Consider the following 20,853-nt stretch of genomic DNA (forward strand, 5'->3'; position numbering starts at 1 on the left):
ACTGGGTTTTGAATAAAGAGCTAAACTTATATCCCCGCTTTCATATTTTTACAAAATAGCACTGTTGGTGATAAAGATGAAAACGGAGATGTTCTTTAAGATGAAGTCTAAGGCGACTAGAGAGTTTAGTGGACATTCTAAACATTAATAATAAAATATGTTGTGAATTTAAGTGAATGCATCGTTACAAATAAAAACAGTTTACAATAAACGCCGTTGTTATTTAAGATTTATCTACAAATGATTAAGGAGACATTAAATAGTTATAATATCTACAAGATAATCATTAAAATCTATATTATTACAATCAGCGCACATTACGACGCGTTATCGTACTAAAGTGCAGACTTGTTAAAAGTAAGAGAGTGAGCAGCCTGCCAATTCGGGGTAGCCTATGCTTTGAAGTTTAAACAAACTTAACCTAATTTTTTTATATTATATGTGCAGCGTACAAAATGGGTTTGTTTATATGTATTATTGTTCTTTGAGAAATATAATTTTATATTTTAGCAGCTGTATTGATATCGTTTATTTTTTAAGAACATATCAGTTTCCTAAAAAAAAGGAAAAAATATGCTTGAGACTTTTTAAATACTTCGATACATAGATGTCATTTTTAACTAACAATAAGTTTCCTGTGGTCTTATTTATAACTGTGGGAAGTATATGTGGAAGTATGTGGACCTACTTTTCATATTTTTGGAAATCTAACAATTTCAAGGAAGGAAAAGATTTATCATTAGAAGATGCATGTAGCATTTTAGAAGAAAATGTTACTGATGTAAATGAAACAACACCCAAAGAGGCGGATAACTTACCTAACAATTATTGTAATAAAGTTGGAACAATAACAAAACGTGAAGAAAATAAATATTTTATAGATGACATATATACATTTAGTTCTGAAAACATTAATATTAGTATTGGATCAAAGGTTTCATATAATATCTTAATGTCCAATGGAACTGAAAATATTATTAACGTAAAGTTATTTGACAATGATTGGGATGTAGTAGAAACTGGTAACACATTATGGAATACAAGAGTTATTATCTGTAAAGTAGAAAAACAAATAAACCGAACACTAACTGTGTCTCCTGGCGATATAAATATTGACTTAAATGATGTATCAACAGATTTCTTACCAGTGGTCGGCGACTGGATAGAATTGGATGTTAAGTGTTCAATAAATGAAAGAGCGATTGATTTATCGGGGCAAATAATAGAAATTAATAAAATTTTGCCTGTTAGAGCCCATATTGAAACAGGCACTGTAACTGCTTGGGATGTAGCTGAACATACAGGCGTTGTGAAAAAGAATGTATTTTTTAATAAATACAGTTTATCATGTGGTTACATGCCAATGGTCGGTGATAAAGTTATTATTGAGGTTATAGAAAGCGATCAAGGTATGTGTTGTTGGAGAGCTCTGAAAGTGATACCAGAGAATAACAGCAAAGAACTGGTCCAATTCGATAATTTAAACAGCTTACCAGAATATTTAGACGAATACTCCGGTCTACAAATTAATACAGCTATTCTTAATTTTGACAAACTTAATAAATCTGCAACATTTGAAATTTCAGTATCAAATGAATGTAAAGAAAATATGACACTGATAAATGTAGAGTTTTTAGACACTAACAATCAGTGTAAGGTTTTAAATAAATTTGAGTCAAATGTAGACATATTAAGCAATACTACATATAACATTGCTTGTGAATGTACACCAAAAAATGTAGGTAGTAGCAGTAGTTTACTGCTATTTTATTTCACAAATTTCAATATAGGTAGATGGATAAAAATGAATGTTTCTGTTCACTTCGAGCAACCTACAAATTATTTGAAAACGGCATCTAAAGCACCTTGTGTCCCATCATCCAATAATGAATTAATAAGGGGGAGGAGGGCTATTGCACCCCCTCGTTTCATTTCCCATAAGTTACCGTCATATACGGTACCAAAGAAAGTCAGTGATGCTGTATTCAAGTATGACCCCAAAGAAGTAATGTTATTAACGCAAGAATTAAGATTAGCAACACCGTCACTTTTCTCAAATTTAACATTTTTTAATTTTGAGGAAAAATTTCACAATTTACTGTATTTAGAAGAAATTACGAATTTAATAATGATCCGAAACTATGATCAAGATAAGGCGTGCTTTATTCCCTACGAAGATTTTTTATTATTGGAGATTGAAAATTTAAGTGAACGTAGACCTTCCATAGTTTTAGGAGATAAGGTTATTGCGTCAGATCCTTCAAATAAAAATGGTATGGATTTTGAAGGCTGTGTACACAAAGTCGGTGCCAAACACGTTTTTCTAAAGTTTTCTCAAATATTTCATGATAAATATAATGGAGAGGATTATTCGATAAAAATTGTACCAAGTAGGTCAACTTACAGGCGGTTTCATCATGTTGTATTCCTAGCACCTCGAACGTTGGGCAAGGAAATCTTATTTCCATCAAGAGTTCATGAAAAAGATGTACAGTTACATTTTTCTGATGCTGATCTTATACAACATGATGGTTTAAATTTAACTTCGCCAACTTCAAATAAAAAACTGAGTCAGTTAGAAGTGCTGAAGAAACTTAAAGAAATAAATAATATTAATAAAAGTTTGAGTGATACTTCCATCGAAGAGTATAAACTAAAATTGGAGTGGTATAATACAAAATTAAATACAAAACAAAAAGATGCCGTAAAAAATGTTTTACAGGGGAAAGCAAGACCTCTGCCTTACATAATTTTTGGACCTCCAGGAACTGGTAAAACTGTAACTATTATTGAAATGGTACTGCAAATAGTAAGACTAATTCCTCACTCCAGATTGTTGATTACTGCTCCTTCAAATAGTGCTTCCGATCTAATTGCTTTACGGTTGATAGATTCAGGTGTTTTAAAACCTGGCGACTTGGTTAGACTTGTATCTTATAATTATGCAGCAAGTGATAATATACCTGTCAATCTTGTTCCGTACTGTGCCACTGGTAATTTGGCACGAGACGGCACAGCCGATAACGAAATATCACGTTCTGGTATTCAGTATGGTAAGTAAGAGATTTTATTAAGAATTTTATGTAAATTATTTGTTTGGTTATTATTACACCACTTGTAATGTCCTATTTATTATATATTGTGCCATGGTTACACTAATAAGTTTGGTTTCAAATATAAAATATATGAATTTCAGTCTACTAATAACAACCCCCTATTAAGAAAGACTCTGCTGCTTACAATGATCTAATGTTGAATTGTTTTCAGTTACTACAACCATTTATAACAAAAGTATCAGTCCTTTTTTACTTTATTATATCCAAACTGTTCATACTTTTACGTCCTAGAATTTTATGAGAAAAATAAGAAAAATCGTGGTTGTCCGTTGCTTAAAGTTTATTGTATATTGAGATTCATTTCACTTTATTGCATTTAATAGATGTCAACATTACCTTTTTGCTAAAATAGATGCATCTATGTTGTTTTTGATTACTTACGAAGTTAAAGTAACATATTTACAGAATGTAGTCGTGCCTCTTTGGGTCGACATCGCATTACTGTCACCACCTGCTCATTATCAGGACAGCTTTACCTTATGGGTTTCCCTAAAGGGCACTTTTCTCACATAATTGTGGATGAGGCAGGTCAAGCTAGTGAACCAGAAGTTTTGACGCCACTCATCTTCTTGGACAAGTTGTCAGGACAGGTTATTTTAGCAGGTTAATAATTCCTTGTGATTTTAGTACTTAAAATAGTTATAATAGAACCAAGAATTGTGGTCAATAATGCTCCTTGTTTTTTTGTTATTAATAGGTGACCCTATGCAATTAGGACCAGTGGTTCTTTGTAAAATTGCTGCCGAGTGTGGTTTAAGTGAGTCGTATCTGGAACGATTAATCAACAGGTTTCCATATGTAATTGACCCCCAAGGATTCCCAAACACCAGCGGATATGATCCACGACTTGTAACAAAACTGTTGTGTAATTACCGTTCACTTCCGCAAATTTTAAAACTGACAAGTTCGTTATTTTATAACGATGAATTAATACCAACCGTAAGTACATTGCTGATTTACATTTAAATGGAGCATAAGTTAGCTACCCTTGGAATGATTGTAGATTGACGACAAAAATAGCGACGAAGCAGTATTTGTTGAAAGTCTTAGTGAGATTTTACCAAAAACAAATTTAAATGAAACGCCTCGTCTGGTTTTTCATGGAGTGATTGGAGAGAATTATCAAAGTTCCGATTCACCATCTTGGTACAATCCTCATGAAGCAGCACAATTATTTTATTATGTTAATGAATTGTATCGTTTAGGAGTTAAGTCCAGTCAAGTAGGAATAATAACTCCATATATAAAACAGGTAACAGCATACTTACTAATACATACAAACAATAAGATCGTTTTTTTCTCTAACAATGAAACACTGGTGTACGAGATCACTCATTCTTCTCTTTTATAATCTTCGTTCAATACCCGACTGACATAAGATGACTCTTTAATTAATTCTGGAGGAAAGTGCGGTTTTATTAACTTATTATTTTATATTATAAAGAAATCAAGATATCAAGATACTGGTTTTTTGATGTTTAATTTTTCTTCACATCTAAAACATTTTAAGAACTTTTTGTCTCTCCTGAAAAAATACCAAAAACAGAAAAGTTGTTCAAACAATACATGGAGTTTGTCAGATTTATTGATATTTTTTTCAGGTGAAAGAAATACGTGCACTGTTAATAGAAGCGGAATTTGATATTCCTAAAATTGGTACAGTGGAAGAATTTCAGGGTCAAGAATTTGATGTTATACTCCTTTCAACAGTGAGGTCGTGCCAAGAGTACGTTTCAGTTGATGTACAACATAGCTTAGGTTTCGTAACTAGTCCAAGAAGACTTAATGTTGCTATATCTAGGCCCAAAACTTTATTGGTTATTATAGGGAATCCTAATCTTCTCTGTGTAGATCCCTATTGGCGTTCGGTCCTAAAATACTGTTTAGAAAACGGTAGCTATACCGGTTGTGATATGTTGTTTTAATTATTATTTTATATGAACTATTTTTTAATAAAATGATATATAGCTATATTTTTTCGTTTGGAGTAATATTTGTTTAAACTGTAGAATAAAATTTCAAATATTAACATCTAGTAGCCGAGATTTGGTTCCCGGGTAACAATGATAATAGTAAAAATTATAAGATGAAAATTGCAGATGAAATTGAAAATCGTATTTTTAGTTTTCTTAAAATTTGTGTTGGTCGAAAATTTTTAATTTTTGATAATAAAATCTATAAACAAACTGATGCTTGGAACTTAACCTTTAAAAATCCCCCCGCGCTTTAGCGCGGCCGTTTTTCATATATTTTTCATTTTTTCTCGAAATTTCAGAAGGTTTTTAAAAACAATTTTTTTCAAAACAAGCTTTTAGTGACATCATTTTATTTTTGTATTCTTCTCAGCAAAACTTTTCATTTGATACCCATATCATGGGGTTGCATAAAAAACAACTGGTCCGCCATCTTTGGGAGTCCGCCATATTGGATTTAGAATGACGTCACTTAGCTAACCATGCATTGTCATCCAAACTAAACGTGTACGCAACATATCCGCTCAATTGGTTGGGGATAACTGTTTTAAGATTCAGTTGTAAGTTTTGGCCAATTCTAACAAGGCAAGTTAAATAAAAGCTTGTAAAAATTGTGCAGTCAACTCTTACAGTGACTTTGTCTAAAATAAACTTTCGCGATTGCGGCTTAATTTAATTTCGGATCAAACACGACTTTACCAAGAATGACAACATAGCTCTAACGAGGGTACAGTTCGTTTGGCGTTACTTCTGGAAATACTGCACTATTTAAAATAAGAAGGCCTATTCAGAGTGGAAGCGTAGAACTTCATTTCCAAAATAAAACGATCCAATTAATGTTAGCATTCAGAGTAAGAGCGTTTTGCGTCGCATCAATTGTAGCTTCCGCAAAGCGTTAGCGTCTGGAATAATAAGAACTGTTTTCAATAGCGTTTTAACTGCGCTCAGTGTTAACATGGATTCGGAGGATGATGTTGCTGCAGTTCAAATTTCTGAAAAATAAAGTCATGCTTTATAGAATATTAAACTGGTGGTAATTTGCAGATAAATATCATTTATTCGACGAATTTGATCTTTTTTAAGTAATCTACTATTTTTTCCAACACTAACATTAAACGATCTAACTATTCTGGAACCATCCATGATTGTCGTGTTAAAATTGTACCTGATCCACATAACACTTTGTGGTCTGATCTAAAATTAAAAAGTCCCTATTGCGAACGCATCATTTTAGATGCTGCTACTCAGTCTGTGCAAAATCAAAGGGAATAGGAGGTAAAATGTTATATTCTTAATAAAATTACTTCTTATTTAGTTAAGAGTATTAATTGAACCTTCCAATAATACTTAAATTTGTAAAAGATCGAGGAAACTAGATTCAAAGTATTTAAAATGATTTAAATAGAAAAAATATAAATCTTTCAACTGTTTTACTAAAGTTTACTGCTATGGTAAAGCTAATATTCCTCCTGGTTAATACTCACATTCATATCAATTTATTTATTTTCAATGTTGAATTACATTTTTACATTGATCATAATACTTTATTAAAAGGGACCTTTAAATAAAAGATTTACAAGGCCTACAATAAAATATGTTTTATTCAAAAACAGAGCATCCTTGGAAAAAAATTGACGCGACCAATTTCATTCAGAATTGAAGGCGGATTTCTAAAAAAATATCAAAACGGGAAAAAGTCTGGCGTACCATTTTTTTTATTAAAAAAGTTTGTGGCATCCTCGCACGAACGCCACTGGTAAAAGTAGAAATATTCGGATCACTCCAAACAATGCACATTTATCCCTCCAAAGCGTTTTTCAAATTTCAAGTCAATATATTTAAAACTGAAAAAATTAATAAAAATAAATAAAAAATTAAAATTTAAACATTCTATATCTCTGAAACAAAGCATATTTCGACCTGCGTTTAAGTATACGAACTCTTTTTCACAAAATAACTTCGGCAACCACCCCCTAAAATATTTCGCAATTATTTACAAACGCCCTGTATAATATACGAATCCTGAAGGAAAATAAAATTGAAAGTCGAATTGACGACATATTTATCTAAATAACATTTTTTTAATATGAAGCATTCCGTATATTATTTTATATTTGAAACACTTTTTCAGAATCACGGACACAAGTCCGACAGGACCTGTGGCGATAAAGGCGATAATGCCATATTATGGCCATTATAACAAGGCATTAGAGCAATGTGTCTTGGTAACCTAGCAACCAACCAATCTCTTTCTATTACATTACCTTTATTACGTTATCTAATAGCTATATTTTCCTTACCACCTGTCAAACCCTTTATCACTGTAATCCTGAAAAATAAATCATATAAATAAATGTCACTAATAAATATGTAGTTAGAAAAGGCTCGCTCTTCTCATAATGTTAATTTTGGAATTGGGCATACACGGCATACAGGATGGCATAACAATTAATTCTTTGAAAAATCCATGTTCAAGTTGTCGTATGGGTACGAATCGGAATTTAGTAGAATAGTCTTGAAACTGGTCAAATAACTATGATCAAATTGGCTTTAGGCCTGATTAATTTAATTCTTACGACTTGGAACCAAAAATTATGAACCGAGGCTTCTCCAGCTGAGAAAAAATCTTTATACCTACTCCAGGAAAGATTGGCAATATTTACTAATTTTGATTTTCAGTAACTCAACATTATTTCTGAAATTAGCATTTCCATAAACATAAACTTTAAGTTTCAAATAAATAAAAATCCGTAGTGATCAAATTGGGACATTGAAGTGAAATGTGCGATTTTCTGGAACGACATAAAATTCGTTATTTTCTGAACAGACCCCGTATGTGAGTAACATTATGGTGGCTATTCGAGATGAAATAGGTATTTTTTTCGTTTGTTGTTGGTTTCGTTTCGGTGTCAGGTGGTTCGTAAACAATACAAGTAGGTACAATGATTTAAGGTTTTGTAGAAATACATTTAATAGAACCTTATAATTGTAAATATATCAATTTCGTAAATCTACGGGTAAACCTACAAAATTAAAAACGTTTTGCTTCCCCTAGAAAATACAGAGGTCTTCAAAATTGGTGCGTTATACATACAGGGTGTTTCTTATGTAGAGGTCAAAAATCCAGGGGCGTATTCTGTGGTCAAAAATGTAATGTAATGTGTGCATATGACAGTAGGTATGAAACAAAAAATTACCAGCTTTAGAAACTGACCAGTGGCGGAGGCGTGGGTCATCGATCATTATTTGCCAAAAGCAAAATGTATCACCTTGTATAATATTATAAATAAAATATGTCAGCATATGTGCCATTGTATTATCTTCACTTTTTGTTTCTATACACTTTGTATTCCAAATCGATTAACAACAAAATTGATTTATTTGATTAAGTGCATTTTTACGATACTCATTACATTACTTAAAATAATAACAAAATAATTAATTTAATCTCTACTTAAAAAACACCCTGTATAGTTAGTTGCACTGTTAAACTTTTATTCCGATTCCGATAGATAATTTATTATTCTTTTTTATTTAAAATTCAAGAGCAAAATTTTTAAAATATGGAAGCATATTAGGTATTTCTTAAAATAAAACTTAATATTTTGAAAATTTTTTCTCAAACAAATAACTATTTATACTAATTTACAACCATTGTTTTTTAAATAGTGTTTTAATTTTCAAAATGAAAGTTTAACTAAATAAAATATTTTAGTAAAATTTACAATATTTTCTTGGTTTAAGAAAATTTTTGTACTTTTTTCGAACTTCTAGGGGGGTGGGGGCATCTGCCCTCCCCTGCCCCCCATGGCGACGCCCTTGGTGTTACCCTTAGTCTTTGTCAAAGGTGAAGTTAAAACAACAAGAATTTGTTTAGCTTTATGCTTTTAGAATAAAGTAAAAACAGATAAGTACATATTCGTTTTCCTATATATGCACAGTACACCTCTAATAAATTATTGGCATATCTGGGCCAGGGTAGTTTTAGTCTTAATTGACTTGCTAATTTGGGTTTCTATCGATTGGCGAATTGCGACCGTAGTTTTGGCTTTTAACAGGAAATGTCGGATAATATTTCAAATCTGGAGCATTGCTTTGAATCTGTTTCAATACATCAGGGTATGCAGTCGCTTTACTAGCATTTCCTTTAATCTAAATTCCAAGGCAGTCGGGCTCGACAACTCTAAATTACTATATTATCATGATTGTCAATTATCCAGAGGGAATAAAATCTCAAAAATATATGTCGCTCTTTCTGTTAATACTTTTAATATGAGTTTTATGTGATGGATGAAATAATTCCAGTACGTTTCATCTCGGGGATAATATAGCGGATGAAATGAACCGAATTGCGCAAAACGAATTAAAAAAGCACCATCGCTATATAATACCTGGAAGATTTCCCTCGAGGGATGAGATTTTCTTAATAACTACCTCGGTATTGAAATATATTAGTTAAAAAAGTAAGTTAATATTTCAAATTAGGTACAGGATTTTCCACCATATATTATCGCCATAAATTGTAATAAAACAAACTGACACCAGTTCAATTCGAATAAGTATAAACAATAATTTTCTATTTCCATTTATGACTGTAACCCCATAATTTTTTCTCAGGCTATGTACTTGAAGGCCGTGGGTGAATCTTTGCTCACTAGCTTGTTAGAAGAGAAGAAAAATATTTCGAACAAAAATTAAAAGAATCATTTTTAAAATATATGTTTAATGTTACCAATTTATTTTTGTTACAATTTAATTTCAACTTGATAATAGTAATGCCAATATTTGAGTTTTAGATTGATTAGAATATCCATAGTTCGATATGAATCTAATACTTAGTTCCATTAAAAAAAAACAGAAAAATTAACAAATTTCAGCAATTAATAAAATATATAGGATATTCCATTTAAAACTATGTAATTTACATCATATTCCATTATTTTTCTAGTAATGGGTTTTTTACACCCTAAAAGAACTATACCTACAGCTTTCAAAGAAAACTTTTTTCCTAGTGAAAAATAAAAAAAATATTCCAGTGATTATTTTCGGTGGGAAACCCTGTACAGATCCATAATATTTATTACAATTTACCTATTCCTTATTTAATGGGACAAAATGTGGATTATGTAAAAAGTCCTGCGGAGTCAGCAAATGTCATCAGAAAAATAATTTAACGCAATTTAAAAAGTTATGGCTGAAAACCCGAAAAAAATACCTTGTAATTTTAGCACATACATGAAGTAGGTACATTAGAAATATTGCAAATAGAGAGTAGTTCATGTCTTTTAGTAATCTCGCACATTCTAGAATAAAAATTTTAATTAAGAAACCAATAATATACATTATATCATATTTAGTTTTCTGGATTTATAACCACAAGACGCGGTTAAATTGCAATATTCATTCATATCATAAAAGCATCTTCAAAATTTCGAAATTTCAAGTAGTAAGTTTTAGAAAAATGAAACAAAATTTGCTTCATCGCGTCAGATTTTAGAGATATTTTAATCTAAAACACTGTTTTCGCTATGTTGGTATAGTCTGTCCGATCTCAATTGAAAAACCAAGAGGTCGGCAGTATGTATCAGGTTCGGTCGCTGACGCAGCAACTCGGCATTGAAATATTTGAAAAACTTGTTCCTATATTTATTCAACCACTGGTCGCCCAGCTGAAGAAGGAGCGCGCGCAAACGCGGCACAAACAGCCACAATGGGCGACCTAGCCATAAATTTAGTTATCAACATATGGCAGTGCAGTGCAGCAATGCGGAATTTGGTGTCCCTTAGGTAATTTTAATTTATTATAATTGCCTTCTATTAATCATGCATATTACAATTGAGAAAAGTTAGAAATAAGAGGGATATTTTGTTTACTAATATTATTACAACATGGCATTTTGAAGACCTTTTGAAACGGAACAGAACGAAATTTACCATCAATGTAATAAAATTGCTTGAGGGCATAAATAATTAAAATCAAATGAACATATAATAGAAATGTTCTATACATTATAACTTTTTCCTTTAGCAGAAAACTTTTTTAGGGACGCCTATAAAACTCATTAAATTTTATTGCTAGGCGTTTTTATACATGTTCAACTGACTTCGGAAAGACTATATCTGAAAGCAAGGGCCTCGCCAAGGAGGGCAGCTATAAATTCGAAAAAAAAAATTTTTTTTCTTAATCTAAGAAAATATTAGATTGGAAATTTTTAATAAAATATTTTATTTAATTTTAAAAATTAGTACACTACTTTATTTACCTATTATTGGCCTAGAAATGATAAGTATACACAGAAAGCTTATTTTTGACAACCGTGAATATTTTATTAATAAAGTGGTCGACAAATTTTCAAAAAATCCGAGAAAGTTATATTTTACCTAATTTTCGCCGAATCTCTTAATTTTTTAAGTTATTTATATTTTTTTATGTTTTTCTTGAATTAAAAAGATTTTATTAAAAATATTTCTAAAAAAATTATTTCACTGCACCTATGTATTTCTAGCTATAATTTATATTTCTTCCATCTTCTCTCTTATCTTGCCTCTCCCTAGCCCATTGGCTGGCGACGCCTTTGTCTGAAAGTACTATTCCCCTTCAAAATCCATATTGAAGAATCGCTCAAATATCTTTTTCCTCTCCTACAAATCGTTTGTCGAAATTGATTAGTATTTGTCGACATTCAAAAATTACTTTTCTTTCTTTATTGCCTCCGACATATTGGATCCGCCATTTTGAATTTTGTAATTCTAACTTCAAATTCGCCTGAAGCACCAATGGGGACTTGGTGATTGTTATTTGATTTTTCTCTTCTTCTTCTGCTATTCAATTTCCAAACATCGACGATAAGTCCAACTAGTCAATTTCAGTAAATGATTTCTCATAAAAGAAAAGAGATATATCAAATGATTTTGAGAAGAGTGGTACTTTCAAATTCCGTAACTAGTTCTGTTGAGAAAAATGACCTTGTGAGGTAATATAACCTCAAATACAGCGAAAAACGCGTTTTTTACAATTTTAGGTTAGGATACTTCGGGAGAATGTATGAATGAATCACGTCTGCGTTATTGTTTAGAGAAAACAGATAATTAAAACATTAAACAAATGAATAACTACCGTCGAAATGTTTCTAATTGTTTCTATATTATTTAGTGCAAAAATAGTGTTTTTTTCTTAAAAGATCGAATTTTCAGCTATATCTTTTTAAATTGATGGTTAATTGTTTTTCTGGTAGCATACTCTGATTCTGTAGACTTTACATATGTTTACGTTTACATATGTACAGACATAGACAATTCTCCTATAGATGGAAATAGCCGTCCAATTCTCTTTGACCAATAGTTTTGCAGCAACTCTTGCTTGATCATTGTTTTCGCGATTGGAATATGTAAGTTGGCTTTACACCTGGTGTAATATATCAACAGGATAGTAGACTGGAAAAATACAGACGGCCGGGGTTGATTCAGCGAAACAAGAATGGCTGAATACGTCGTAGATACATTTATTACATGTTGACAAGCTTATCTGTTTATGAGAAGATGTCTGTGACTTTTTGAAGTATGGTTTTACTGGAAATGAAACTTGTTTCAATAATAAAGTTTAAAGTAGTATTTGATGAAGCGTCTTTGTGAGGTATAAGTAAATAACACGGACCAGCATTAAAAGTTGTACCCTGTATATTACTTGGGATGTTACATTCGCATACATCAGTTTAATAAATCTTGTTCCCCTCGGACATTTCATATAAAACGGCAACATAATAGGTACATTTTAATTAATATTCTTATTATCACAATTCAGAGGTATTATAATCCGTGGCGGGAAATAATTTTCCGACTGTCGTGTTTAGTTACTTACAATAAATTTTCCGCCAGAGGATTTTGGACATTTTAAATTCATCCAGGAATTTGTTTGTCTGCAATTTCATTCTTTCATTTAGAAAGTAAGCGTCATTGCCCCAATTAAATTTGATTGTGCCCTTTTCCACCCCCTTCATGTTTGTTTTCCATTCCGTTGAGTGTAATTTTCCATCCTATGTTTGTGATTCCAAAATGAAATTTAGGCCTCTCCCTGTGTGTACCTAATTACATATTGTTCTTACAAAACTTTAGCTCACATTAATAATTGAAACGTAACCAGCAGCAGGTACTGTTTCAGCAAACTATTAAGGTAGGTAGGTAATTAGTTATTGTATGCCGATGCCTGTTTGTACAGATATTTTCAGGGGTTTTATTAAAAAATAAATTTATTGTTTGAAGGATGATATTTCTATATCTAAGTTATTATAATTATTTCAACGATAAATAAATAATAATAAATGTAATCAAAATAAATAAATAAATAAGCAAACAAACAAACACGAACAAATAATGTTTTATTATTAAAACTACAATATGGATGGATATAATATACAGGGTGTTTCAGGGGGTGCTAGTACGACAAAAATTGAGATTTTTTTGTCTTATGAACTATATGTCTATCTCCTCTTGTTTTCGAGATACAGAGGGACAAATAAAAGTTTTTTAAATAGAATTTTTACGAAAATTTCCAAACGGTGCGAAATATTTTTTGGATATTTCATAGAGGGCGCTGGTTATGCTACATTCCTATTAAATTTTTTTGTTATCACTGTGGTCGAAGCGACGAACTTCAATGAAAACATTCTACCGTTTCTAAAAACAAATAAAAATGATTGATGTTGATTTATTAAATATTAACTAATATTAGTTCGTTATGAATTGTAAATAAAACTAATTTTTATTTTAAAATATTTATTTTTGCTGTTTTAAAAAAAGAACTTGAACAATAAATAAAAATACTAATCTAATTGATACAAAGTATATATTTTTAAATCGTTTCAAGTTTTTATATTATGTTTTGCAATTTTTAAAGCAGTGTATGTATTTAATTTGTGACTCCTAGTTTAGTTTAGCTCAACTATACTACTGTCACTACACTGTAAAAAAAATCGGTGTGAGAGAAAGCAATAAAGGTTCTGAGTGAATCGATTGAGTGAAATTATTGAGTACATTTTCACTCATTATTGGTCACTTTGATTATTATTATACTCATTTGTGATTATATTTAAACTGAAACTGAGTACTTTCACTCAAATATAGGTACTCCTTAAATAAATTCTTCACATAAACGCGTATTTGGTGCACTTGTACCTAAATCAGAGTAACTGTCCTCATTACTGAGTAAGTTTAAATGTATTAGTTTCGAGTAATTTGATTGGCGCTTTGAAGATGGCACCACTTACATATTGCTTCTGTAATCTCGACCACAGTTGATATGGGTCCGTTAGATGGTCCAGAAAAGCGTGATCGCCAGGAGAACAGGCATTAGCCGGCGGCGGCGGGTCTCAGCTGGCGGGTCTCAGCCAAGACAGGAGGCCCCGCGACGTGAATAGAGAGAAAATTTCACTCAATCGGATGTGGACAGAAAACGATACATTATTGAGTACAATTGAGTGAAATTTGAGTGAATTTTTTTTACAGTGTATGTACAGTAGATTTAGAATAATTAAAATAGGGATGTACAGAAATACGGTATGTTTCCACTCTTTTTACTTACTCAGCTACTTCAGCGGCGAATCACTGCTAGACATATTAAATTAATCCAAAATTAATAAAATAAGAACAAAATTTGAGTAGAATTAAGTTTAAATTTAAATAAAATTTCATCATTTTCCGAACGTTTCCTAGGTGCAATGGAGGTTAGCCACCGCTGTTCTGTTGCGGCATGCCTTTGAACTTGGATATGCCGACTGTCCTCGCACCTGATATAAACGGGAATGACCGAATACTGTTTTGTTTCTCTCAGAGAGTGAGAGATAGAGAGAAAAGAGCCATACGGTTTTCCGTTAAAATGACATTAACTGTGTGCATGGTCCTTTATTTACACGTAGTTCTAAACTAGGTGTAGTAGTGTAGACGTGATTGCAATTTTTAATGGAATTGTACATTTTGAATTCTTGCCTCATGTATTTACATTAAAGTTTAAAAAAATAAAGTTCGGTTATTTCCTGAACAGAACAGTACACAAAGAACGAAAGAGTACAAAATTTCCTTTTTTGTTCACATTTTAACAGATTAGTTTCGTTCGTGTTATTACTTTCTAATAAACCTTTGACTGAACCTTTCTTTGATGTGTCGTTCAGGAAGTTAACGATAGTGAAGGTTAACAGACACGTTCGGTGGCGTTTTTTTTAATTTATTCGTTTCCTTTCGTTGCCAATATGAGTTGGGCTATTGTAAGAAACAGGTACTTTTTTTGTCTGGAAATCTGGCTTTCCCAAAAAAATGCGATATAAAAGAATTATGACAACGTATGTGATGAACGAAATTTAAAACAAGAATTATATTGCATACAGATAGGCCATCCATTACACATTAATAATAACATTCCATTAATCATCTGAACTCGAACGGGAATGTAAGAATAATAAGGACAAATAATAGCTTTAACGTGCCAGAGTCTAATCTCGACTCATGTGATGCTTTGGATTATAAAAGTTTCGAGGGTAGTGGAAAGAAAGATGATGGATGACTGAAATTAGAGGGGCAATTAATTGCTGTTTTATGCGTATGTAGTGGTTTGCAGATACGCTTGTTGGTACGTAAACGTAACATTTATATTTTAGAGGAATCGCAAAAATCAACACATATTGGTGAGCAAATACCTGTTTTAATCTACTATTTTATTAATAATAAGAATTTTATTTGACAGTACATACATAACATAGAAATAAGTTGGTGTTTGAGATGGCGAGTGTTGAATATAATAGTTGTATTATGATAGCCATATACAGGTCTCCTAAGGGTGACTTTAATGTATACTTATGCCATTAAGAAGACTCAATCTTAATAAAATTATTATAGTGACACTCGATTTCAATGTTAAATTTAATATAATGGAGAAAAACAGTTCTTCTCATCAATACATTTCTTTCTTTCGGTTTAAAACAAGTTGTATTTCAGAACACAAGAAAAGACTCCTGCTTTGACAATATTTTTACCAACATTAATACTAATTTTATGGCAACCGTAATAGACACAAAGTTATCAGATCATGCCGGTATTCATTTTAATTTTTTTCGCTTCATTACTACAGACCTATTACAGATCAGGACTTAAGATTGTTATATAATAAAGTTGAGGAAACCAATTGGAGTTTTGTTAGTGATACATGTATTGATATAGACATAAAGGTTGAACTTTTTCTTAAGGTGTTACTCGATGCAGTTGAGGTCTGACCAATGAAAACTAAAACGCACCATAGTTTCAAACCTAGTGATACTGCCTGGTTTACTCAAGAGCTTGTCATTATGAGAGAAAAATTAAATTTCTTATGAGACCGTGCATTGTCAGCATCCAACCCCCATGTCCAGAGAAGCCTTCAATTCCTATCGCAATAAGTATTGCCTTGACAACTAAATAAATACATCTACTAATAATTCATTAAACGCTAATGACAGAGAGTTGTCTTTTAATGAAGGAAAAACTATTTTAAATAACTTAAAAGTAAAAAAAAGCAATGATGCTTACGATTTGGATGTTTCAACCTTGGAAACTCTTAAAACATTATAATTATTCCACTATTTAAATTAATTAATCAATGTATTAGCTCCTACATATTTCCTACAGCTTTCAAGTTATCCAAGGTTATTCCTGTTTCTAAGAAAGGTGAAAAAGATGATGTATCTAACTACCGACCAATATCTTTTGTTCCCGTTCTGGCAAAGGTTTATTTATTCCATTCTAGTCAATGCGGTTTTAGGAACAAAAGGTCAACAACTTTAGTTATTAACCAGTTGATTAAGATTATTTTAAACAATTTCGAATCAAACAATGTTGTCAGTGGAAATTTTTACGATTTGACTAAGGCATTTGACTGTGTGTCCCACAGAGTCCTCTTAAATAAACTAAAATTTTACAATTTTGATGACAATAGCGTGTCCCTTATTGAGTCTTATCTATCGAACAGAACTCAGTATGTTTTTTATAATTCTTGTTCTTCACACCTAACAAAAATAGTTCATGGACTTCCCGAGGCACAACATTGGGCCTTATTCTATTTCTTATCTATATATGTGTTGTATCTTTCGTGTTTTTCTTTCTTTGACTTGTGTAAACATTTTAATGTATAGACATCAATAAATGATTTGATTTGATTTTCTTCCTACTTATTGAATGGGTCACAAATTGTATCATTAGATGGTTTATATTCTGCTCCTTATAAACTACGTCTGGTGTGCCTCAGGGTTCCTACTTGAGGCCACTGCTTTTTCTAATCTATCAGTAAATTTTTAATAGGTGCAAGTACACGCCGATGATGCTAAAACATTTTCTGAAATAAATAGTATAGTCGATTATTTTCTAATTCAAACAGATTTTAATAATTTTTTTGAGTAGGTACTTGAATATTGTTTTTCTTAGGATAGATAAATGCTTGTAACTTTTAATAGGAACATAAAGATATGTTTCTATACAAATTCTATACCATACAAACTGTTAATATAAAACAGTATTTTATATAATTAACGGTAATTTTGCTGATAACATGCAATTTGTATTGTCATATTTTTTTATTTTGTTATTGGAAATGAGGCATACAAAAACAGCAAAATATAATTATAAAGTTTATGTTCTTACTCTCAAACAAGTAATAAAGAAAGTTTGGTATTTTATAAAATGATAAACTTTTAAACTGCAAGATGTTTCTTGAAATAATGCCTTAGGTTAATTTTATAATGAGGTGTATCGAATTTCTCGTTCACCTGAAATATTTGGATTTAACATGTTTTTAAAATTATGTTATAAAATATGGAAGAGTATTTTTCTCATTAAAATATTCATCAAATTGTTTATTGTAATAACTTCATTTGTGTTCATTTAAATATTCACAATGCTTCAACTAGCTGAGTATCCTATCTCAATTAAAATAATAACCAATAATGATAATGAGTTTATTCCTTTTCTTCCATCAATTTTATAGAGAAAATAGAAGAATAATTTTGCGTAAATACAATTAATGGTTTTATTTAATTTTTAGTAAAAATGTAAATGGATACACAAAAAATAAAATGCATATTTTGCCTTAAAACAAATTCTTTAAGATAAAGATTATAGGGTCTACAGAAATATTAGATGGCATCCCATTCATCTTGTTGACATGTTGAAAATACTCCAACATTTTTTAATTCATTATTATTTATGATAAAAATGCATACTATGTAATACTAAATAACATAGATCCACAAAAAAGTTCTGTACCATATACATTGTGTTGAATTTGGATCCACAACCCAAGAACCGATTTAGCATGGCATTTTTTAATAAAATATCCCAAAATAGGATGATAAAGTGAGGATAAGGTAAAGCTTTACTCGTATAATGAAAAGCAAAAATTTGTGAATACTTTGAGGAAAAATTTTAAAATAATATTTTGATAATAGAAAGAAATATATGCAAATTAAATTCACACCCATCCTTACGAGGGGGTAATTGCATATACCTAGTCGACAGTATGTGTAAGGAGGATAAGAAGCGTTCTGCCGAGTTGGAAAGGAATGCTTTGACAACAACAGTAAGGAATCTCTGACTACTTAGTAAGGAATACTCTGATCATAGATTAAAGAAGTCTGCTTCAGTTGTTACTGTTGCTGCTGCTGCTGTTGTTGTACATTTTATTGATGTCGTTGTCCTGCTGCAGCTGCTGCTGATGTTGTTGTTGTTGTTGTTTTTGTAGTTGTTGCTGTTGATGTTGCTGTTGTAGATCAATAGCATCAATAACAACGACAACAATAGCAGCGGCAACTACAACAACTAGTACTGCTGATACTACCACTACTACTACGGCAACAACAACAACTACTACAACGGCAACAGAAGTGGCAGCAACAGCAAGATCAGTAACAGCAATAACAACGACATCTAATCTAAAGCAACGACGTTGATTACGCTCTTAAATCTTGTCCTTGAACTGGTTTCCTTAGTCGACATTATGCGTAAGCAGGATACGAAGCGTTCTGCCGAGTTGGGAAGGAATGCTTTGACTACAACAGTAAATAATCTCTGACTACTTAGTAAGGAATGTTTCTAATTTTTCGACATAGCCTACTTTTACTCAAATATAAATACTCATAAAAATGTTTATTTCTGTAAAATATATTTTTATTTTACATTTTCGTTTTCCTTAGTTTGTTTAGTTTTTACTTTGATATTATTTTTGCAAGAATTTGTATGATAAATGTTTATCACATCCTATAATCAGTCTGTCAACAACACGAGGTTCTAATATACATAGTCCGAAAATGTTTCCTGAAGAAGTCATTGCCCCTTGAACGCCTGTGGGCACGAATTTTATTTAATATCTTCGAAGCAATCATTCTAAAATTTGATTTCATATTTTGGAAAGTGGAATATAGTAAGACAGTTAATTATGATGAGGCAGACCTCTCGGAAGATGCTGCTAAGTGTAAGTAAAAATATATAAGGGGAGTAGATTTACGGAGAGTTACTAGGAGAATTAGTGGGATGTAAGGGGATTTACTAAGCAATTTACTGGATTTATTTAAGGGATTTACTCCCGGTTAGAAGTATATGGATAAAACCAAAACGATCAGCGAAGTGACGAAGTGAACCTAATATTACTTTTCCTTTCAAGTGCTGTACCGAGCTCGTCCTTCAGTTTATTTGCGTTACCTACAAGGGGTTTACGAAAATTAACTCGTAGTGATTAAAAATATATCTAAATATATCGCTTTCTCTCTCTAAAGTACTTATAACTCGTTTTCTATGTTTATTTGGCCAACGGCCAAAAGCAAACAGCCTAAAGTAATTCAATCTGACTATTTTACATTAAACGCCTCAGTTATCTAAACAAGTAAATAATATACTTATTTTTGTTGATATTGGGGGGCGTGGCCTCCCTCTGCCCCCCTAGCTGCGTCCATGCCCTACTTTCAGTTATCGCGTCCTCCGTATGGAGCCGCTTGTTTTCATTAGGATATAGATATTTATTTTTAACTGTTTTTCAGTACACCTTTGAGGTGATATTCCATATTTTTGTTCTACCCTTCGTTAGCTGTTAGTTGATTTATTTCCCTTTCTGGCTTCATACACTGGGTCAATATGTGGAACTGACGATATATTTTTAATTTATTAGATCTCTCGTTCATTCATTATGGACCTTTCTATGTAATCTCATGTCCGTTCAAAGGTAGCCTTTTGATTTATCAATGCTATTAGCCCCGATTAAATGAAATACTGAAATAAAGTTCTACCTTTTGTATTATTTCTGTTTCTATTCTCCGCAGTGGTGGTTCGTGCTCGGTTTGTATGAAGAGGTTAAATGTATATTGATAATACTCGCGCCGCGCCATTATTCTATGGCTAGAAATTGGCCTCAATGATTTGGGATCGAGGGGGATTATCCCTCTTTATCCTGCCTCATCTCGTGTAGGCCTGGACAGCCTTCGTAGGTGGGCCCCATTCGTCGTCTACCCCGACCGCAAATGCGGCCGGTGTAGGCGCTTTGTGGGACCTCCTTTTGTCCTGGCTGGGCCCCGCCGGCTAGGGCCCTTTCTTCTGGCGAATAATACTGAAATTTAGCATAATTAATTTTTTTTTACAATTAGCATTCGTATACGATTCTTACTTAAGATAAAATGGAATAGATAAAAGGAGAAATATTACAAATGATAATTGTGTTTTACATCTTAGGGCAGATTACAAAAAAAAAATCAGTTCCTTTTTTA

At 31.7% G+C, this 20,853-nt stretch overlaps 1 protein-coding gene across 1 annotated transcript; it reads left to right on the forward strand.

The window, feature by feature from the left end:
- Nucleotides 1-441: 441 nt before the first annotated feature.
- LOC108911150 (probable RNA helicase armi) lies at nucleotides 442-5,089 on the forward strand. Its single transcript, XM_018715996.2, has 5 exons — nucleotides 442-3,053; nucleotides 3,522-3,719; nucleotides 3,814-4,055; nucleotides 4,120-4,368; nucleotides 4,718-5,089. The coding sequence occupies exons 1-5, from the start codon at nucleotides 608-610 to the stop codon at nucleotides 5,039-5,041; spliced, it is 3,459 nt and encodes a 1,152-aa protein (XP_018571512.1). The 5' UTR covers nucleotides 442-607; the 3' UTR covers nucleotides 5,042-5,089.
- The last annotated feature ends 15,764 nt before the right edge of the window (nucleotides 5,090-20,853 follow it).

Source organism: Anoplophora glabripennis, unplaced genomic scaffold, assembly GCF_000390285.2.
Source record: "Anoplophora glabripennis isolate ALB-LARVAE unplaced genomic scaffold, Agla_2.0 scaffold239, whole genome shotgun sequence".
NCBI lineage: Eukaryota > Metazoa > Arthropoda > Insecta > Coleoptera > Cerambycidae > Anoplophora > Anoplophora glabripennis.

Excerpts from the sequence above, each read along its gene's own strand:
- LOC108911150 (XM_018715996.2), top strand. The coding sequence starts at position 608 with ATGTCATTTTTAACTAACAATAAGTTTCCTGTGGTCTTATTTATAACT. Across the intron at positions 4,056-4,119 it reads ACGATGAATTAATACCAACC|ATTGACGACAAAAATAGCGA; the intron begins GTAAGTACATTG and ends GAATGATTGTAG. Across the intron at positions 4,369-4,717 it reads TAACTCCATATATAAAACAG|GTGAAAGAAATACGTGCACT; the intron begins GTAACAGCATAC and ends TATTTTTTTCAG.